General features: G+C 35.1%; 1 protein-coding gene and 1 long non-coding RNA gene across 3 annotated transcripts in view; one reads left to right on the top strand and one right to left on the bottom strand.

Annotated features, from left to right (window-relative positions):
* The window catches only part of LOC111415524 (cholecystokinin receptor type A-like), a 107643-nt gene that overhangs the window by 46266 nt on the left and 45746 nt on the right, over positions 1 to 15631 (bottom strand). The window contains exon 2 of the mRNA XM_071199760.1: positions 11411 to 11788. Within this exon, the coding sequence (XP_071055861.1) occupies positions 11411 to 11770 (360 nt within the window). The 5' untranslated portion in view covers positions 11771 to 11788. The remainder of the gene's footprint in view (positions 1 to 11410; positions 11789 to 15631) is intronic.
* Positions 1 to 15631, top strand: part of LOC139431672 (uncharacterized) — a 107986-nt gene that overhangs the window by 48578 nt on the left and 43777 nt on the right. The window lies entirely within an intron of this gene.

The following is a 15631-nucleotide window of genomic DNA, read 5'->3' as shown; positions in this document are numbered from 1 at the left end:
GAATTGCTTAAGGAGAAATGATTTACGGTTTCTAAACGACCTATTAAACTTGAAAGTTCATAGTTTAGAGCTAGTATAGTATGTAGGAGATAATATAATCATTCTTGTGCTAGAATCTAAATAGGAATGCCCATTAAATCTAATCCATTAATTAATTTTAACGAAATCATTAGATAAAGGAGACGATTTGGGCCGAATAAAGCATTTTAATTTAAACATTTATGTACCGTAACGAAAATAAATAAAATATGCAATGATTACAAAGACACCGAACCTTTCCGTAATATTCTGTAAGTTACAACACTCCGTTGGTTCCTTTTCAATTTGTATGTAAATGACTTGTTGTCCTCTGAGACCAGCGGTAAAATTATTACCTTTGGTGATGCCGCAGGTACTTTCCAGTACGACACAAATACACGAGAAAGTCAATTCCGATACAAATCGCGCAGATATCGCCGAGAAAGATTCATTACTTAGCTGGGATTATTTCAAACAAGTTTATTTCGATACTTTATCTCATTAATCAGCTTTGCGTCTCTTTGATCCTTATATATTGAGGAACTAGTTTGAAATCTTTCTCGATGAATAACAAGTAAAACTAGAATTAATAGTAGACTTAGAACTAGAAACATTTGAGTTTAGCCGCACGTCTATCAAGACGGCTAAACCCGAATGATTCTAGTTCTAGGTCTTGTGTTAATTCTAATGATAGTGCTGGTGCAAAACTAGAACCAATACTAGACCGAGAACTAGAATCATTCGGATTTAGCCGCACGTCTTTCAAGACGGCTAAAACCGAATGATTCTAGTTTTAGGTCTTGCGTTAGTTCTAGTGATAGTGCCAGTGTAAAACTAGAACTAATACTAGACCGAGAACTAGAAATATTCGGGTTTAGCCGCACGTCTTTCAAGACGGCTAACCCAGAATGATTCTAGTTCTAGGTCTTCTGTTAGTTCTAATGATAGTGCTAGTGTAAAACTACGTCTTCAGACGCACGGCTAAACCCGATACTTTCTAGTTCTAGGTCTAGTGTTAGTTCTAGTTTTAGTATAATAATATTCAACATAGTGATATCTTATATTAACTAGCGTTACCTACCACTGTCACTAGAACTAATGTTAGAACTAGATACTGTAATGTGGCTAGAAAATAGCCCATCTTCTTTCGAAAAGAATTATTTTAATAAAAATGACATTATTAAATTTAATAATAAATTGATTTTTATTAAATTGAAAAGTTTAAATATTCAAATATAATTGTCGAATTATATCTCAGGGTCAAAAACAGGTTCTGGCACACCATGGACGCATAAGAGAGCAACATTGTCCAGACAAACACGTCCACAACTTAAAGTGAAATGTTGACAAAATTATCTGGATTTAGTGATTATAAGAACAAATTCTCTAGATTAGTTAACCCTTTATAGGGTATAATGATTTAAAGGCGATAATTTAAAACTAAGCCTGGATTTAGTTACATTATGAGATAAGAAACCAAAATATACATATATTTTATTATTATTATTATTTCTATGGTGGGAATTATATTCCCTTTGCCTGTGCAACTACCTCCATAGTAATAACTAAAGTACTTACAAAAAAAAAATATTTATTCGCATATATATATATATATATATATATATATATATATATATTATATATATATATTACACACATAGCTTATCCTTGATTATTATATTGATTAATAATAATTACCTACTGCCTGTGAAATGCAGTAAAGCAAGGGACAACGCAGAGAGGTACTGCACATCTTTCGCACATTATTTTAGTGCGTTTATCGTTTGTTTTCGTACTGCAAAGTCTGCATCGTTTATATGTCTCCGACGGACAAGGTAAATGATCTCCAACATTCGAGAGTCGTACTTCATCAGCAACCACATGAATGGCTTTCTGGCGAGTGTCGGCCTGTATCAACTTTTTTCTGATCAGGTAGGTGGGAATGGTGGATCGGCTTTTTCGACTGGAGTATACACCAATAAGCCCTCGAGCTAGGGCTACGCGAAACTCCAAATGCGTCAGATTTACTTTACTTATCTTGCTCATAATAAAAGCGTTAATGATGCTAGCATCAAGGAGAAAGTAAAAAAGGCGAAGCCACCATCGTTTGCTTCTTCTTCCAACTGTGTATGTGGTTTTGATCTGGTCGAATTTATCCACGCCTCCCATTCGCTTAGTATACTGCTTAATGGCTAAAGGGCAGCGAATTGGCACTTTACTGCCGTCTTTCTGAGTCCTCAAAGTAGTACAAACTCCGACTTTTGGATGGAACGCACTGCTCAAAAGTAGTACCTCCTTATTATTCTGCCAAATTATAAAAGCAACATTGTCCTTCACACGCCATTTAAATTCACCCTTAGATAGCTTTAGTTTTCTAGCGTTTGGACCTTTTGTAAGTTGAGGTAATCCTTCTCTGTGCCTACGCACGGTGCCAGTTGCATATATGTTATGTTCATACAGATATTCTGAAAGTTTGTTATCTGTGAAGAAGTTGTCAAATGTAACGTGAACATTCTTTATATTGTTATCAATTAAATGTTGCATCAAGTTCTTCACGACTTTTGCTCCAGCCCTTTTTCCTCTCCATCCGTTTTCCCAGTATAAATACTAAATTCATACAAATATCCTGTCTCACTGTCGCATCTACACCAAATTTTGTATCCCCGTTTGATGGGCTTGAGAGGTAGGTATTGCTTTAGCGAAGACCGTCCTTTGAAGAGTACCATTGACTCATCAATACTCTGTGAACTAGATAAATTGACATTATTTTTACAGGATTCGTTAATAATATTTATCAATGGGGTCAGTTTGAACAACCTATCGTATTCGGGACTATTTCTTTCAGGTTGTCGCGCGTTATCATTCAAGTGTAGGCTGCGCATAATTTTCTTGAACCTTTTTACTGGCATTATTTCTGCTATGTCATTTTCTCGAAAACCTGGATCAGACGACCAATACAGGTCTATCATGGGCAGAACTTTATAGCCCATTATTATGAGAATGCCTAAAAAGGCTTTTATTTCATCAGTAATCACGGGCGTCCACTCTTTTATTTTCATTTGGTCGGCATATAAGTTTGTTTGCGACACAATAAGTTCTATAGCTTCATTTGTAAAAAACTTTTCAAAAAAGCGGATGGGCCTAGTTTTAGGATTGAAGCTTTGCTTAGTAGTCAAAGGAATCTTGTCAAAATCTTCAGCAACGGGCCGAGAAGTCCAATATGTTTTTTTCCATGTCTCTTCTTCGAGATCAGAATCATCAGTGTCGTCAGGTGAGGTACTGAGTTCGGAAGTTGAATATCGAGATCGCGTCAACCGCCTAGCCGGCCTTACAGTAATTGAGCTACTATTTTCAATTTGTTGACTTACATACACGGACAGGTTTTCACTTTGTAAATCAGCTGGTGGAATGGCTTCAGTATCCATAATTTCTGATGATTGTAGGCTGGTCTGATTATGCAGGAGGTGCGGAGACATTGACGGATCATCGGGATTTTCCAGTATTTTTTGAAGCCGAGCGGTGCTATACGGAGCTTCTTCCTCTTCGGCTTCCAGGTTATCGTCAGACACTTCTGGGTCATCAGGCAACCCAAAAAACTCTTCAAGCGCATGCTCTATTTCGAATTCTGATAAACCTTTGTCTAAGCCACTTTTTGCACTCATCTGCCAAAGCAAAGCAAAAAATATAGCAGCCACTCGCAGGCAGAGGGAATATGCTTCCCACCACAAAAAGCAATTTATTTGAAAAACCAGGATACCCAAAGATAAAAATATGTGTCAAAATACTTAGGACAAATCCAATATAACATGTAAATAATAAAACTTACCTCAAAATCTCGAAGATCTACAAAATAGACCGTTATACAAAATTTGGTACGAAAAAACACTATTTTTGAACATTCAACAGGTGACAGCAAAAAAACAATGTTATGACAGTTATGCATTTCTTCACGTCATATTATTGACAGATCACTAAATAAGTTGCCAACTTACAAAAGAAAATTAAATTTGATTATTTTCTTATAAAAAACTTAAAAAAATTATGGTGGTAAAAATATCACCTCTGCCCTAAAAAGGGTTAATACGAAGTAGTATTTATCAACTCGGATATTGTTAAGGTTTTAAAAACTCGTGAAAAATTAAAATTAATTAGGGAAATTGTAATCCTAACCTCAAAATTTTATAGTGAACTTATCAAGAAAACATATACGTATTGAAGATAAGACGAGTTTTTTAAAATTTTTGAATCAACAAGACAATAAATTATTAAAAAAAATAACTTAACTTAGCCAGTTTGTTTTTATGAAAACTTCGGAAGTCAAATTCAGGTTAAAATTTCTTCGTGACAGGAACAGTTGGATTCAGGATTGGGAACCAATTTTTCGCTTCACCAGAAGAATGATTTATGCCAGGAACGGAACAAATTGTTTTCTTCGATCAGAAACGGGTTCAATTGTTGTCTTCGAAAATATTGGAACAGGAAGGGATTTTTCAAATACAGGACCAAATTAGTTTCTTCGATAGGAACAGGATCGAGTGTTTTCTTCAGTGGTTGGACAGGAACGGATATTTTTTTTGTTAATTTAACGTTGATTTAATTTATTTTTTTGGAGAGCAAAAAAAATGCGTGCGTCACTTCAAACAATAGAAACCACCATTGTTGTTGATAAATTCCGTTTTTCAAATGTAAAATTTTCAAATAACGTCTCCTGATTGGTTAAATTCACCGGTTTGAAATTTGTACTTTCGTTTTTTCAATGTCACCAACTTTGACATTTGAAATATCTCTAATTCAATTTGTCAAATTATTATTTAAAAAATTTGAAATTATTTATATTTATGCATGATATTTCGTAATTTTGATGCTCTTTTAAATCACTTTTCAAATATCTATTCATTTTCTTCTGATTTCAACGATAAATTTTCCAATATGTTCAAATTAATTTTGTAAATTTTCATCCAAATTTTATTATTCCATACAAATATTGATTATTTTCTTTGTTAATTAAGTTAAGGTTATCGTTTTCAATAGGTTTGAACCAGGTAGATAAAGATTTAAATAAATAATTTTGAATCATTTAAATTGAGGTTATGTGATATCGAGAATTTTTAAAATTACTTCGTATCAACTTTACAAGTGATATCTTAGAATTAGAACATTAAAGAACAATAAAATGCATCGAAATTCACTATTAGTGTATAGTATCTAACATTATTTTACAATTGTTCATAAACTCTTCTATGATCAATATGACCAAATTATGTGTAATTGGTTATTATTACAATACATTCGGATTTAGCAGCACGTCTCTCAAGACAGCTAAACCCGAATGATTCTAGTTTTAGGTCTTGTGTTAGTTCTAGTTTTCTACTAGCACTATTACTAGAACTAACACTAGACCGAGAACTAGAATCATTCGAATTTAGCCGTACGTCTCTCAAGACGGTTAAACCCTAATGATTCTAGTTCTAGGTCTTATGTTAGTTCTAGTTTTCCACTAGCACTATTACTAGAACTAATACAAGACCTAGAATTAGAATCTGTTAGTTCTAGTTTTCCACTAGCACTATTACTAGAATTAACATAAGACCTAGAACTAGAATCATTCGGGTTTAGCCGTCTTGAGAGACGTGTGGCTAAATCCGAATGGTTCTAGTTCTAGGTCTAAAGTTAGTTCTAGTTTTAGTTCAATAATATGCAACACATCTTATGTTATGCTAACATTACACCTAGAACTAGATACATTCGGATTTAGCGGCACGTTTTTCAAGACGGCTAAACCCGAATGATTCTAGTTGTAGGTAAAATTATTACCTTTGGTGATGCCGCAGGTACTTTCCAGTACGATAAAAATACACGGGAAAGTCAATACCGCCGAGAAAGATTCATTACTTAGCTGGGATTATTTCAAATAACTTTATTTCGATACTTTATCTCATTAATCAGCTTTGCGTCTCTTTGATCCTTATATATTGAGGAACTAGTTTGAAACCTTTCTCTTTAAAATATACCCCTTTTTATAAACATAAATCGAGAAAATCTTGACGTAAGAAAATTTACGCTTCCCACTGAGTTATAACACTAGAATTATGTAATCTGAAATTTTTATATGCAGGTCACACACAAGTCAGTGAAAGGAAAAAAAGTTACGTTCCGGGAAATCCCTCGCAGTTAAGCGTTATAATTTCCGGTTGAGTAATTAGATTGTACGCTAAAACGTGCACATTCATAACAAGTCCATTGAGATTTTGATCTACAAATTTGTTTTTCATATTTACATTAATTTGATAGTTACGTTTCCACTTTCCAATTTTCCAATTTCATGCTCGAGAAGCCCCCCTAAAATTATTACGAGTCGTACCCTTTGATCCACAACCTACAATTTCGCAGTTAACTAAGAGATCTTTATTGTCCACCCTTATTTCTTCATCCCAATGGACAAAAGTCATTAGATAAAATTGTTTAGGGACTATCAACTCCATCCCTAACGCTTCCCTCGGGCCGAGTTACATACTCTACTTTTATTTTTTTGTGAGGTTCAAAAAAGGTCAAAAGAAATCGTTGATTAAATATGTCAAGATTGTAAATTTATGTCAAAATGTCGAATTCAATTTATTTTCCACCCATCTAACCCACAAGAAATTATAACTAAATCAATAAGTAAATCAATTAAAAAAAGTGATAATGGATAACGAGGAAAAACCCGATCGAAAAGGAAAAAGGCGTTCCTCAAAAGTCCCAAAATTTTTAAGACCACAAAGAAGAAGAATCGATACTACAACAATCGCGGAAACGGATGGAACACCATCAGGGATTTTAAAGAAAACAGATGGTGCAAAAGCAGTTTCGAATCCCCCCGAAACTAGGATGGTTCCATCTTTACCTCAATTAGAAAATTTTAACCCACAATTAATGATGAAATATAACAACGATACCGATAAATCTTCAGTTGAAAGCAACGATGATGTCACGCCGGGTGCAACATCTTCAGAGGGTAGTAGACAAGATGTTGAGGTAAAATATTCATCGTCAAAAACAACGAATTCATCGAAATCATCAAAGGGTTCAGCAACTGATGTGGATGTTGAGGATACCATCGAAACGCCTGATTTCGAAGAAACAACAGATATAGAAACCGATGAAGCACCTTATTACGTCGAAGAAATACAAGGCTTAGAAACAGATGATGTACCTTTCTACATGGAAGAAACAGACCATATAATTGATGATCCACGTTTCGAAATGGAAGAACCTCCATTTTTAACCGGTGAAACTGGTTTAGAAATTGAACAACCCGCACCTGTTATGGGCCCAATAAGATTACCATTAGAACATCCCGAATCCGCACCAGATGGAAACATGGAATGGTTTCCGGATACTTTAACTTATGATCCATCTGAAGTTTCGGAAGATCAATCAGAACAAGGATCGAGAGAATAATAAATTAATAAATTTTTCTTGTGGGTTTTTATAATGATGGGGGGAATAAATATTTCTCAAAAAATTTTTTTGATTCTTATTGACACCTATACAAAAAAGTTATGAAGCTTCATGCATATTTAGGAAGGAAAGTCGGCACGTACCATGTACCATATGCCACTACAAACGTAATTCTTTATACGCATGAAGAGGGACGAGAAAAAAAAATAAAAAGAGAAAAATCGCGAGCTTCATAATCCTGCTAATGGGGGACACGCTTCACGTGCCTCATACGTGGGATGCTCGTAAAGGTTATCTTTGTCGTTAGGGATCCTTTTTACAAAGAAGCACACGGTTTCGATACGTCGCTGGTTCCATGATTACAAGGTCGCGGTTTCTTGAAAAATCTCACGGAAATAAATCGCCGTGGAAGTTTTAACATCCCGGCGGTAATATTTTTTACGGTTTCAGCTTCAAAGTTCCCTTTACGACCGCCGTTTATGTACAAACGACGCAATTACATCGGAGCAAAAGTGCAAACGGTAATATTGAGAGTTCAGTAACGTTCCGTTTTCAGCCAATTTTCATTCGTAGCCAGACCTAACTTCCAAATGACCTCCAAATTAATCGGCCAAGTTTTATTGATTTTGTTAAAGTAATTATTACCAAGTTAATTACTTTAGACATAAGTTTTAATTCATTGTTACATCATTAACTTAACAGATTCTTTGTGTAATTAAGTCAGTGTTAAGGAAATTTTTGGGGTTATTTCAATTTAAGTGTTACAACGAATAATTGGAGAATGCTATTTGCTCAACGATTTCTCATTTTGCAAGTCTTCTGAAAAAATGTAAACCTAAGTGACATCTACAAACATCTTCAAGAACAACACCTTTTGTTATAAACTCGGCCTTTTTTTTCTGGGAAGTACCCAATTTGATGTATAAACCATGGTTGTCTTAATTGGCCATCAAAAAAATTGAAGAAAATGACAATAGACTGAAAGTGTTGGTAAGCATGTCAACACGCGTTCTATGTTTATTTTGGCACAAAATTTAGACATGAGAAAGCTAAGATGGGCACCATATCATGTCAACAGACTGTCTTCTGATGCAGAAGTTTTCTTTAGATTTTGCATCCATCCACCTCTAGCAGATACCGACTTGGTTGAACTTATTATTGAATCGTAATCTGTCTGGGGTGGTCCTGGTTTTTCGTTTATGTATTTAAGTTGTTGTTGAGCCCTTTGCTCAATATGTAGGCAGATTCCAGACAGCGACAGTTTTATGTTCTCACAAACTGGTTACATTAGCTGTAAATGTTCGAGTCCTAGTCCTAATCCTTTGCCAATGGATTCACCGTAAACATAGTCAGCTTTTGTTACTGAGTTATCATCGAGCTGCTATTAATTCCAACATTAGAGTATGGATAGGATTGCAATCTGTTTCTCTGTGGCCAAATCTTTTAATGGATATTACAATTCTCCTTGGTTCCTGAAATTGGTACTATTTTATGGTTCAACCCCAAATCTGATTCGAGGAACTTGACTAATTCTTCTTTTGATCTAATAATGAATGTAATCAGTTTGTAGTTGAAAAATTTTATATAAGCTTGACCCTTTTCTTTGTGTTTAAAGCAAATAAATTATTTTGAAAGCATTTGGAAAACTTAGTTTTGTACTGGAAAACAAAGAAATACCGCGAAGCCTAGAAAGGACTTGAAACCATATCCTTGACAGGGAAAACTGTGGAACTTAAGTCAGAGAGCGATGGAATAAGTAATGCATGTGTTCAGACGAACGCAAATGAGAAAAATGTTATGAGTCGAGTAGCGAGGCTTAAGTGGCAATGCTTCGGGCATGTGGCAAGAGAAAACATAAAAAAATGGAGACAAAGAATAATCTTTTGGAGACCACGAAAAATTATAAGAGATGCAAGAAGACCGCAAAAGAGATTGCGAAGGAATGGTAAAGAACAGCAAGATAGAAATAAATGGATACATTTGGAAGAGACTTATGTCCAGCTTTAATGAATATAGGTTGGGGAAGAGGAAGACGAAGAAGGAGGTTTCTATCCTAGATTTCCTCTTTTCATGTCGTTTCTGAGCTTTTTAGAAAATAATATTTGTATGGGGCTAAATTCCACAGATTTGTTGCCCCAAAACAGCATCCTTTGCGAAATCTAAAGAGTCGCATAAAATTATGAGTAGAATATTTGGTCAATCCAATAAATGCAAGCTTTTTCATTTAGTATTAATAGGTTATTCAGGAATGCCTCGAGTTAATTCATTGTTGCATCATTAATTTGTAAACCTAAGTGGCATCAACAAACATCTTCAAGAACAACAAGTTTTGTTAAAAACAAGGCAGTTTTTTCAGGTATGTACCCAATTTGATGTCTAAACCATGGTTGTCTTTTAATTGGCTATTAAAATCATTGTATACTTTTATTTGAAATCTTCAGTCCGTCAGTTTACAACAATTAATAGTTGGATGGCAGAATTTAAACATGGATAACAATTGATTGAAAGTGTTGTTAAGCATTTCAAAACTCTACATATTGGCAGAGAATTTAGACTTGAGAAAGCTAAGATGGGTACTACACAGAGAACAAGACTGACTTTTGATGTAGAAGTTCCTCTTTCGATTTTGCATCCATTCACCTCTAGGTGTGTGCTAGACAGTCCGAATATGCGTTGCAGAATCCTTTCAGCTAGCTGGTCAGATACCGACTTGGTTGAACTTGTTGTTGAATCGTAATCTATCTGGGGTGGTCTTAATCCTTTGCCGAGTCATAAGGCATCCTTTGCTAATGAATGCAAAAATGAGTTATCATTGAGCTGCTCTTAATCCCAACATTAGAGTATGGGTAGTGTTGCAATCTATTTAGCCTTGTGCATGTACTGAAGTGGCATCTAGTGATACACGTATATCCTATTCGGGAACATTCATACTTACCGTGTGATAGCGACTTTAGTCTAATTTCGACCGCAAAAAAAAGTTGTTCTGGACGTTCCAGAAGAATGGAATGAACTTATTTGTCAAGCAAGGTCCAAACCATCTCCATTTAATTTCGTGAAAGCTGGAATAGACTCTCAATGGTTTTTAATGGATGAAAGTTTTAAAGACTTATTTTTCAAAAATCCCAAGCCAAAAATTTCGCTAAAACCAGCTCGAAACCAAGCTAACAAATACCTAAAGAGTATCCTGAGCAAGTGCTAATACGTCAAAATTAGTATGGTCCCTGGTCATACCATACCATTGCAAGAAAAAAATGCCTTCAGAAATAGCGCTGATACCTAACCAACATACACTTGGAATAAATTCAAAAAAGCTCCGATATTTGATGGAACTTACGAAATATCTTAAGAATCCTCGTAACAAGGAGTTTTATCTTAACCTACGATCAAACGCGAAGGTACAGCAGGATACCTCGGAAGACATTCAAAGTACTGAAATTATGAGTGATGATAATAGCAGTGGCGGGGAATAAAATTGGGGTCCAAAACACAAAAAAATAGTGATGTTGACATTTTGACAAGTGTTACTTTTCCAATATTCTTTAATTTTTGATAATTTTTTGGTTTTGTGTGCAAAATGAACAAAAACTAAAGTCAAAAGTTGTTCTTTTATTCTACATTTAATTATAAAAACACCTTAATAAAATCAAAATCCTTTACAATATAAAGGCAAGCAGTTTTTCTTGATTTTCTCAAAATTCTTTTTTTGGACATACTTAGACTTATTTTGTTATTTTTCAAATAAATGCCTCAACTGTATTGGTAATAATGGTCCATTTGCTTGGCCACCTAGATCCCCGACCATAATTGGTAATTGAATTAGCTATCATATGACAAAGTTTGATAGTGAGCTAATAAATCACCCTGTATAGTAATTATTTTAAATACTATAATATCATACCTTAATTACTACATTCTATATTTAAGATATAAAAAAAACATAAATTTTACTTACCAAATTAAGTAAATAGACATTAGTAACAGTTCTCATTCTTTTGTTCTGTACAAGAGTAATTAAAACTAAAGAGTTTCCGACTATTGACAGAACGAAGATGACGACGTAAAGTGGAATGATGAGCTTGCTCTCAAAAACGCTCTCGGTAACGGAAGCAACGGTGGCAGTTACGACGTTTTTCACATCCCAAACGCTAGAATTCACCGAATATGTAACCGTAAAATTGCCCAGCACGACGGGGTTTGTCGAGTTTTCGAAGAGGATACCGGCGAAAGGATCGTACGAGGACGTGCTCGTTGTGACGACACTTTTGTTTGAGAAAATCCCTGCCAGAGGGTCCGTTACGATCGTGTGCTCCATCGTTGATGAACACCTTATCTGAAAAAAAAAATGAGAAAGAAATGAACGTAACTTTTATTTAAAATTTTTTTGCTTTTAGTTGAAGCAAATTGAGTGTGTTGCAGTTAACACATCATGTGGTGTGAATATTTGATAGTTAATCTCGGTAGTCCACAATTGGTGGTTGTTACGTGACTAGATTGGTAGTGATATAATAACCGGATAGATCTAACTTAACCGGCGAAAACTTCAAGACACCTCTCGCAATACGATTAATCTATATTTAGAATTGTTAATCAATACGCAATTTATCTTCTCAAAGCACGCTGAGGGTAAACACGAACCTGAAAAATCCTTTGGGATTTGAGAAATGGATCGCATGTTTCCCAAACATAATTGTTGAGGTTTGAGTTTCTGCACTTAGAGGCTAACGTTATCTTGTGATAAATGTTATAATAACGAGCTGGGCGCAATAGTTCGTCAACGCATCAAGTTTTACTAAATAATTTAGATTGGCTCGTTTAGGAGGTTGGATAATTCAATTAACTCTGGACTTAGGTCTTGATAGGAGAATGATTGTTTGCGTTTATGCTTTGGCGAACTCACGTTTTCGCTACGTTGATCACAAACTAATATTGCAGTTGCCAGTCTGCAACATTATTATTTATTTTACCCCGTTATATTTTCTAAAATAAATTTTAGTTGCGATTGAAACTTTTGTTTCATACATCTTTTATCTAAACTAACGAGTTTTGGATTAATGAATTTTTGAATATATCAAGCGAGAAGTTCTTCGAGCACACCAGTTGGTTGCATACTTTACAAACTAACGAATATATTCCTTTAAAATAACCCCATCCTGTACGCTACGATGACGCAGTTGTTTTAATTATTAATTCGTTTGCAAGTTTTAGTTACACGAAGGCAATTAAGTTACGTTGTGGGAGTTACGCGTTGACATTTAATAATTAAAACCCGTTATTTATTGTTTCAACGAAAATCTCTTTAAAATCGAGGATACTACATTTATAAAATTTTAGAAACAAGACTGGGTCACCCTTGGGATTTTCTGTAAAAGCACTTAAGATTCCTACAAAGTGGTCGTTCGCTCGTGAAAGCATGTCAACTGTACATTTTCGAACTTCCCACTTTCTTTTTCCATCCCTTCTTTCTTATCTTTTACCTGTCTGTTTATTTCTAAATTTTTTTGTTTCTAAATTATGAATTAAATTGTTTCATATCTAAGTGATTTATATCCCCATTCTTTTAACCCTTTTAGGAGGATTTTCTGGGTCACCAAAAATCCCAACAGACCTAAAGGTTCATAACTAACACTCAAGGGATCCCTTCTACTCCCGACTGACCACTGGTCGAGGTAAAACCATTCCAGTTTTACCCCAGTAACCTTCTACGATATTATCATCGACCAACACCTATTTAAGCGATCTATTTAGAGTATTGCACAATTTTAGATAGTAATAACGTGAATCGGCATTTTTGAGATGACACTTGAAACTAAAGTAGGTAGTTATTCTTGGAAATTTCGTGTGTCAGGAGGACAGACATTGCGTCACAGCTGATGATTCTCACGTAGATTGAAACGAATCCCGATTTATTCAGGCATGGAGATCACTATTGGATTTTCTAGGTTGAATGGATGTTGCAATTTCTCGGTGGTCGACTTCATTTGTGCTAAAATTTGAAAGATTTACAATATTTTGTCTACAATTTAACTCCTATAGAAATGTAGTTCAGTTGCGGAGTTAAATCCGTAGTTCTCACAAATCACAGGTAATTGCACTTCCCGAGCCCCTTTTTCTCGTTCCAATTTCTTATTCACCGGCCCTTTTCGATTGAAATGCTCCAATATAAAATTCAGCCTTCTTAAATGCACCGTTTTTCGTTTCCCGAATGGGAAATCTACGAGTCCTTGATTCCAAATGAACTTCTATAGATTCGAATCCTCACTATTTAATATTGGATTACCACCCTAACTTCTAACTTTAATATAAAGTTTAACTTTTATTACTTTACGTTTTATCCTTTCGTTGGCCGCAATATATTCCTAAAGGTTTCACCGAATCATCTCAAAAAATATGTAAAGCGGAAATATAATCCGCTTAAAAAACGCAATATGTTTGGGAAAATTTCCCGGAAACTAGATTTTTACGGACAAAGTAAATGCACCGGCGCCAAAATTTTTATGGGGCACAAGTCGGTCGTGAAAATGATGACGAATGCAACAAAAAAAAAGTTGTGTTACGGAAGTCAAAATAGGACGTGAAAAAAACACTGCGATACATCGGCCATAAATCGATAACACTTTGTTTTTGCGTTTTTTTGGTGTTAACAAAACTACATAATCTTTAAACCAATAAATAAACCTAAAATATGTTTATCAAATAATAAAATAGAATAACTTTTTGGATTATTACCACGAAAATTGGTTCTTATTTTAGGCTATTAAAAGTCTAAATAACCAGGTAATAAATTTACCGTCGACAGTTTATCAAATTTATAGACCTATATCACGAAATGAATAAGTTTAAAATACCTATTCGAATCAATAAGTGTTAAAATATTGACTTGATATAAAAGTAGTAAATAAAACTGCGTCTAAAATGTTTTTAGTGAATTTTGCTCGCAAAAGACTGTGCTGGACTAAAAGATAAGAAGATCCACGAATTCCATCTCAACTCCACTTAACTCAACTAAACCCAACCCAAATTGTTAAAGAAACAATTTCAGTCCAACAACTCAATCTGAACTTTAGAAAACGTGAAAATGTGTCGGACATACGGTTTGTAAGATACACAACATTTCTGTTCATTGACACTTCATACTTCACTCGTACATTATGGCAGGATGTCTTGGCGTAATCAAGTTATTGTGGTTATGATTTTAAGCTTTTAGTTAGGATGTAAAAGGTAATCGATCAATACCTTAGGAATGGAGTGCTTGTTACTAATCCACTCCCCCCTAGCCAACATGCTTACCAGAAAGCAAAATCAACAATTACTGCTCTCCAGGCTTTGACTAGCACTTTAGAGGAGGCAATTGCAACCAAAGATATTGTGCTTTCATACACATAGAGGGTGCGTTTGATAACACCTCCTATGAATCCATGGAGAAACGCTCTAATCGTAAAAGATATACATATATCGACAATCATCATTCATGCTGATGACCTGGTAATCACAATCCGAGGTAAATATGATACAATCATAACTCAACTAAAACAGAAAGCCCTACTATTCACCAGTACTTGGTGTAGAAGCAATGAGCTCAGCATCAATCTAAAGAAATTCGAAATAGTCCCTTTCACTCGGAGAAGAAAGCTACAAATAAAAGCACCCTCCATTGAAAGCAGATCCAATAACCTCAAAACAGAAGTTAAATACCTAGGGGTAATACTAGACAGTAAACTAAACTGGAACTCACACTTAGATAAGGTGAGGAAAAAGGCCATCATGGCAAACCAGATCTGCCGTAGGCTCCTAGAAAGGAAACCACGAATGGCTCATTGGACCTACGTAGCAATAATCAGACCCATGGTCGCCTACGCCTCATTGGTTTGGTGGCCAAAAACAAAACATAAGACAGCACAACAACAGCTGGCACAAATCCAGCGGTTAGCATGTCTTAACATAACGGGTGCAATGAGATCTTGTCCGTCGGCAGCTTTGGAAGCCCTACTCGGTCTCACACCGCTCCATTTATATATACAAAAGGAGCCAGTTTCAAGTGCCTTAACACTGAGAACAGTTTCTTCATTCAAGTTGATGCAGGGCAACCTCAGAGGACACCTCGAAATCCTCAAGGAGCTATGTCTAAATCACCTGATTGGAATTAAAATGGACCTTATATTTTTTTTGACTGAGT

The sequence above is a fragment of the Onthophagus taurus genome, chromosome 11 (genome assembly GCF_036711975.1).
Source record: "Onthophagus taurus isolate NC chromosome 11, IU_Otau_3.0, whole genome shotgun sequence".
Classification (NCBI taxonomy): Eukaryota; Metazoa; Arthropoda; class Insecta; order Coleoptera; family Scarabaeidae; genus Onthophagus; species Onthophagus taurus.
The sequence above is the reverse complement of the archived record's forward strand: the minus strand, read 5'-3'. Positions and strand labels throughout refer to the sequence as shown.